The following is a 7,814-nucleotide window of genomic DNA, read 5'->3' on the forward strand; positions in this document are numbered from 1 at the left end:
TGAATTGGACATTGTTACTCAAATATGTATGAAAAGCTTCAACTGCAATGAATCTACACATTGATAGCTTTGTTTTTCAATCTACCAATGTGTTATTTATTCTTAGGAAAACATGTTACTAAACAACAGGTTTTATTTATGTGGCACATTTGAGAGCTGCTTTTAAATATGTCCTCATTCCTTTATGTTGTGAAATTAGACCTTTTGTATTGTTCTTCTCTGAGACAGTTGACAGTGAATACATTATGGAAAGTTTTCATTCACAGGCAGCATAGCAAGATTTGCTTTTTTATTATATAAATATGTTTTTACTCCCTCTCCATGTGAGTGCTGCATTTTGTAGATGATCAACTCAGTGGGAGCCACACCTACCCTCTGAGCTCATATGACAGCCTCAGAGCCACTTCCTCCTCATTCGGACTTGAAGAAACACAGCACTTCCATTACTTCCAGTTTTTGCCATTATACGGAAATGGACTCCCAGATTGAAAGCCAGAAGAGACGAGGTCCTGGCCAGGAGGATCTGATCTGTAAGTTAAAAGGCATTTCTGTTCATATTTCAGCTACAGTGTTACATCATGTGTTACTGGTTAAAATATCACTTATTACCTGCTTGGTGTGGGACTTGCATCAACAATGGACGTGTGTGTTTTTTCACAAAACGCAGAAGCTTGTTTGAGCTGGAGCTCACCTGCACTATTATTGTAAGCAGGGGCAGAGTATGATTCCATCGCCATAGAGACAGAAATCACATGTCCCACAGATAAAGAGTCCCAGGAACATGTGACTTGAGTGGTGAGCAGGTGAAAAGGCAAAGCTCCTGTGTGTAAATGTCTCTTACTGATATTGTTGACAGAGACCACAGAAGCTGTGTGCACATCATTTACATCTGTTTTCAAGTCAGGCTCATTGTTCGTGACACAAGAGGAATTATGACGTGTCATGTAAGAGTTTATTTAGGATTTAATCAAATGACATTATGAGGATCTTCCACTCCAATCTGTTATCTAACACACATCTGAACCTCATGAAGACCAGCCCATTGTAAAGTAAGGCTGAGGTCTTCAACATGTTTTTTTTTTTTTTCAACCTACACTTATGTAAATTTGTAAAGTTTTGTAATTCTGTAATGAGCAAAATTGCACAAATTCATGAGTGGACACACTTGTAATCATTTAAAAACAAGAAGTAATTTCCTATTGTTGAGTCAGTTTCCTGTGGTTTGGCCTAGAAAGAATTGTTTTTACCAAAACCACAGGACAAAGGAAACGATAACTCAGTCAGTATAACAAAAAAAACAAAAACGAGTGTGTTATCAAATTATTGATAATTAAAATTGTTTGTGGTGAAATGTGCTAAGTTAGAAACATTGCAGCTGGAAAATATGACATGATGCTACAGAGAGACTTTTATTCGTGTGCTTTTTTGACAGACGACTTCTTCAGATCAGGTTACAAGAGAAAACATTTTACTATTTGAACTGTGTGATGAGGGTTTTTCCGCTCGTTAACTCATTATGTTGGCTCTAAGAACAAGAATAAGATGAACTCCATCAATACACATTCACATCTTTTCCAGGACACCTTAACGATCGTTTACATTGTTATGTATTGGTGGCGTGTAAAAGCAGCTGCCGTGTTTTGTACTTTGCACCTATAAAGTTTTGTATAATTTGTTTGCCTTCCCATCAAGTGAAGGTTGAAAGCTGTCCAGATCCGTTGTATTGCTGGCCTTCTGACCCTTTATGGCTGGTTCATAATTTCCACTCAATAAAGTAGATTTTGTTTATTTGTCTGTCTCTCTGCAGCTGATCGAACTGGGTCTTTGGGATGCGTCGGCTCATTCATCGTCATAATCTCCGGCATATTTGCTATCCTCCTCTGTCCGATCACAATCTGGTTTTGTTTGAAGGTGAGTTCGGACATGTTTCGAAGAGCAAAGTGCCAACTCATTTAATGTCATTGTGAATGTGACTTGACCATGTGTGTTTGGGGATATTTCAGATTGTTCAGGAGTATGAGCGCGCCGTGATCTTCAGACTGGGTCGCATCACTGACAGGAAGGCTAAAGGACCAGGTTAAAAGCACTAATAACCTTTCAATATTTGAATTGACAAATGCCTTAAATGCACATTCTCACTTTTATTTTGTTTGTTTCCACAGGAATCTTCTTTGTTTTGCCATGCACCGATTCCTTTGTGAAAGTAGATTTACGAACAGTTTCCTTTGACATCCCACCACAAGAGGTACCGTTGGCTGTTACACGAAATTTGGACTAATGCGCCGTTGCATCAATATAAAAGTATTCACAAAGAGACTGGTGGTTTTTTTCCCCCCCCATTTAGATCCTGACAAAGGATTCGGTCACAGTTTGTGTGGATGGTGTCGTGTACTTCAGAGTCAGTGACCCCATCGCATCCGTGGCCAATGTGTCTAACGCAGACTTTTCCACCCGCCTGCTGGCACAAACCACCCTCAGAAATGTGCTGGGGACGAAGAACCTCGCTGAGCTCTTATCTGATCGGGAAGGCATCGCTCACAGCATGCAGGTACACAATCCAAACCCCCACCTTTCATCTTCTGCACCCAACTGATCAAGACTAGATTCTTAAGGTTGAGTAAAAGACTTGGCACAAACTAGGATTTCTAGGGACAGCTATATCTCTCAATGAAAAGCAATGTGTTACATAGGTATTTGTGTTTTTAGTCCAGTGATGGTGAATTGTTATTGGCTCTACTACGCAACTTAGTGAAGATAAGTAAGGGTTTAGGTTTCCAGAAGCACAAACCACATGCACATGAACCGAGAAAAGCTGCAACTTTACAGCTCAAACCAAACATGTGGTATGGTGTGCATCCTGTACACTAATTCTGTTTGTGAGAATTCATACAGGCAGATCAGTGACAACCGTGTTTCCCTCTAAAACAGTGCAGAGGTCTGATTTAGAGTCACCAAACAATCAAAGAAGCATGTATTGCAATTGTAGATATAGTTGATGCGAGATATAAGGCCAGGTCAGACAGCAGGTTCAGACTCTACTTGTCTGTGTGAATACCAAAATCATTTTCTTCTCAACAGCACATATATCCTCAATTCTTCATTTACATATAACTCATATAACAGTTTCCTCAAAACACACAGTTGTAAGTACTTCTTCTTCCCATTTACAGACCAACCTGGATGAGGCCACTGACAGCTGGGGCATAAAGGTGGAGCGTGTGGAGATAAAAGATGTGAAACTGCCCACTCAGCTGCAAAGAGCCATGGCTGCTGAAGCCGAGGCTGCAAGAGAGGCCAGAGCTAAGGTGGGCACATGAAGACTCACAGGTCTCACTGGAAGCTCCTAGTTATGACTAAGGACCTGAGTGACGCAATGGCACTTTCTTGATCTCCAGGTGATTGCGGCAGAGGGTGAGATGAACGCCTCTCGCGCTCTGAAGGAGGCGTCCCTCGTGATTGCAGAGTCTCCGTCAGCCCTGCAGCTTCGTTACCTGCAGACCCTCAACACCATCGCAGCAGAGAAGAACTCCACCATCATCTTCCCTCTGCCCATGGATGTCCTGTCTCCTTTCTTGCGCAAGTGAAGCTCAGAGATGCTTCAGTCTGTTGATCAGGAATCGGATGTGATTCACATCCATTCACCGACTGCTAAAAGATAAGATTAAAAAAAAAAAAATGAATGAAAAAAGTTTGTATGATGTAAGAAAATGCTGATACTGTATACTGTTTTTTTTTTTAAGCAATATGGTCAATAAAAACAAACTGTAATCAGGGTACAGTTGTTAACATATGTGATTTGAACTGGAATAGTCATAATTCTATGAATAGTTCTTGTTATGAAATTATTTGAGTCGTGCATGATATAAAACTGTAAAATATTTAGCAGCCTTGGCTTAAAATGCTTGAAATTTCCATACAACTTGCAGGTTTTTGCTTCTTTTTTTAATGATCAACATTATAGCTCACTTTACAGACTGGCTTTGTAATTAGATTTCTGTTTTGTTTTTTTACTATAAACATGTTACCCTTAAGCTTAACTTGTTTAAAAGTATGCTTTAAGTGAAAGTTCTTCCTAATGCAGAAATAAGCAAAAAATCCATCCTCACAAACTGTTAACAAACTGTGATGAAATACATCCACCACAAGGACTTATGAGAATTACGGCAACTAATCAAGGACTAATTATATCAGTATGCATGGATTTTATTTTTATTTCTGCTTTGAAATAGTCTCAGCAATGAGGTGTATTTTTACATGGTACCAGTTTGTAAATGGACTCAAGATTGCCGTTATTCAAACAATAGCTGTGAAACCAAAACAATAAAGGGATGACAGTTGGATGTGTGTCATAGAGAGAAAGATGGTTTAATGAAAGGTTATCAGCGGCATCAAAATACCTTAGCCTTTTCTGAAGTGAAAAAAGTAATCCAGGGTTAGCATTTAAACAGTTGCCACAACTTCAGCACTTTTGAAATATTTTAATACTGCTTTCTCCCCAAAAAGTACAAATGAAAGCATCAACATACTGTGTATACATTACATTGATGAACTATTTCATTCCTCATTGTTTCGGTCTCCAACGCTACAGTTACATTTTGACCATCACAAATCCTTAGAGAGTAAAAGAAGAGAGAGAGAGAGAGTGAGCGAGAAACAGCAAAGACAGTAAAAACATGCTTCTATTACTCTGTTGGTGCACTAAAACACAAATCAGATTGTAAATGTATTTACATTCAGACGTACAATCGGTGCCAGAACAAACAAAATCTGGCAAACACTGTCTGCGGACCAAATCCAAAAGAAGTCATTTTTACCTCCACTTATTCAAATTCTACGGCAGAATGTTGACAAGCCATGGAAGCCTCAGCTATAATAGCATCTAAATATCAGCATGGACTTTTTATACCCTAATGAATGCAGATGTGAGGGAGGTTCAATCTAGTGCTACATTGTAAATAGCTGCTACGTAGTGGACAAACAGGAGGTTCTTTATATCAAACAAAACTACATGAATGACTCGTATAAAATGCCGTCATTACATTTTTGACATTCAGCACATAGTGAGCCTCAAATGTCCACAGGACACATTGAAGGGTCATTACAATACCAGTTCATTGTTTAAAAATAATAGTCCATTCAAAATCCAAGAATTCATTTCAGATAAAATTTGACGCTGTTGTTTGTAAACAATGTTTTTTGTTGCATCCTTGTAGACAGTAGCTTTTTTTTGCACATGAAGTGAATTTTTTTTTCTTTTTCAGAGAAGTCCACCCACACAACCATGTGGGTGAACTTTAATCTTTAACATCTGAGAACACAGTGACTTTCTGACTGCTATAGTCCTACAGGTGATTATTATGCAAAGACATTCTCAAAATCATCAGTGTAGGTACAAAATCAGTGACAATCAAGACACACTCCTCAAATTGTAAGCTGCATCTACTTAACATTCTTTTGTTTAAGAGCATTTAACCCTGTGTTTGCGTCATACAAAAAAAATAAATAAATAAATAAAAGAAAAATCTTGAGGATCCATGAAAAGAGTGACTTTTTACTTCTTCAAGGCCTTCAAAAATGCTGGTATAACAAGATCAATCAAAACACGTGTACAAAAAAAAAAAAAAAAACCTCGAAGGTGCCATCTTTCACATGCTGGTAAAACGTTATATTATTTTTACCTGTAACTTAATATCAGGGGTGTTGCAGAAAATTATGAGAATCTGTACCAGGCATCAATGATGAACCTCCCATGCATCTATTTACCTATAAACAACATTGCATTACTTGCTGAACCTAACTTGTGTCCCCATTCTCAATCAAATCACCAAAAGCCTGCACAGATTTGCTTCTGTCCCTTTCCCGTCTATCTGCGTCTGTTTTCAGATGAAGTCTGAGCAGCTTGGTTATTATGTGTGAACTGTAGTTTTCAGTGCGGACTCAAGAGCCAGAAGAAAGACTGAGACCCTGAGGGTAAGTTAGCCAGAAGAATACAGTACAGGAGGCAGCGAACTGTATGCTAAAAAATAATTCTCATTTTAATATACTAACGGTTGGTTTTTCTATTGTATTTTATACAAATGAAACATTATCTCTGGAAATATTTTGAGACTATACAATGTTCTGTTGAGAAGCTATACAAAAGGAGAAAAAAAAGATAAGCGTTTTTGGATGTAAATTTAGAAAGTAATTCCCTGAACATCTTATCCTTGTTAGCTAGTGTCATTTGCAAATGTTGAAAACATAATCAAAGAAAACAGTGTTTTAAGAATAATACAAAAAAAAGATCCAGAATGAAGAGGTCAACAAGGTTCAGAAAGGTCTACACTAATCTAATACATCACAAAGAGGTAAAAAGAGAGTTATGCTGTATTTTTTCAAAAACTTACATAGCTTATACAAATGCATTACATCATAAGACAATCCCCTGAACTCACTTTATGTGCAGTTGTAAGCAACAGTTTATACACCCTTGGAGTAATTTCAGTCATACGTGTCCCATCTTGCAAATACGAAATAAATTAATTTAATACCTGATGATCTCATAAATCCATAAAGCTTGGAAACTTTCAATCCAAGCAGGCCTTGTTTTATCTTTAATAATGTATTTGAGTCACCCAGGGGTGCAAAACTGTTGTATAAAACTGAACAAAAAGTGAAACAATCCACAGTGTATCCTGCTTCTCTTGGGGTATGTAACATATTCCACTTGTGTCCCATTATTGACATTTTCAGCATCATAAACATCATTTATCTCAATCTTATCTCACTTTCAATAGATAGACAGATCACAGCAATATATTTCACATTAAAACTGGAAGACATTCACAGTACATGCTTGCTTGAAGAGCAAAACACATGTAAGAAAGAAACGAGATAAAAACACCACGTCATAGAGAAATGGCAACGACACTGAAAACAGTGATTCCTGTGGTTACACCTCATTCCAACTTTTGAGCTCACTGGTCGCTGTCTGATTTTGTTGCTGTTGCTTTTGTTGAGCTACAGACACGACTGGCTGTGCATTCTCATTGAGGTAAAGACAAAATGGCAGACAGAGTTTTTGCAAGTTGACCTGAGAGATCAAAAGTGAAGAGTAGCTCATGTGCCGAGATGCTGTCGGAAGACCTGGCAAACATTTTAGAAAATGACAAAATCTTAAGGTCTTTGTATTTTGCAGTTAAAATGGCTGGGGTTCCAGAGATGGCTGTCACATAAGTTAAACTGTCAGTCCTAAACTAATTACAAAATGGTAAATAAACCTTGAGGACACTACGAAACATGTTTTGTTGTTACTTAGAAACAGATTCTTTATCCAGAGTTCCTTCATAATAAATAAAGTGTTGGTCATTCTCTGCTGGTGTGGCGGCTGGACCGAATATAAGGCGCTTTGCTGGGAAATTTTTTCCAGATAAAAAAAGAAAAGGAAAAAAAAAAATCCAGTTGAAAGATATTTCAGATTTCAACTCAGGATTGTATTTCATCTATTGGGATAGAATTGAGTATAACAAACAAATCCCTATAACACAATATAGCTTATTTTACCAAAGTAAATGCACCAGGGTATATTAGGGTTCTGGTGACAAGAGTGTGCTACTTTGCATCTGTGTACTTGCACTGTGTGATGTGCAGGGCTCAAGACTACCCATGCAGGGGAGATTTAACAACACTGTGTTACTATCATACATTATATACAGTCAACATTTCAAGACTCTGTCCTATATAACTGTGGACAAGAGATGAAATGCTCTCACTTGTTTGCAGCTTTACATGACAGTATGTATGTATGTATGTATGTATGTATGTATGTATGTATG

General features: G+C 37.8%; 1 protein-coding gene across 1 annotated transcript; it reads left to right on the top strand.

Annotated features, from left to right (window-relative positions):
- Positions 1 to 436: 436 nt before the first annotated feature.
- On the top strand, positions 437 to 3,584 carry stoml3b (stomatin (EPB72)-like 3b; the record flags this gene model as incomplete). The annotated part of the gene is made up of 7 exons (XM_080509427.1): positions 437 to 530; positions 1,808 to 1,911; positions 2,004 to 2,076; positions 2,163 to 2,245; positions 2,345 to 2,548; positions 3,171 to 3,305; positions 3,396 to 3,584. The coding sequence occupies exons 1-7, from the start codon at positions 473 to 475 to the stop codon at positions 3,582 to 3,584; spliced, it is 846 nt and encodes a 281-aa protein (XP_080365553.1). The 5' UTR covers positions 437 to 472.
- Between the last annotated feature and the right edge of the window lie 4,230 nt (positions 3,585 to 7,814).

The sequence above is a fragment of the Blennius ocellaris genome (assembly GCF_963422515.1).
Source record: "Blennius ocellaris genome assembly, chromosome: 14".
Lineage (NCBI taxonomy): Eukaryota > Metazoa > Chordata > Actinopteri > Blenniiformes > Blenniidae > Blennius > Blennius ocellaris.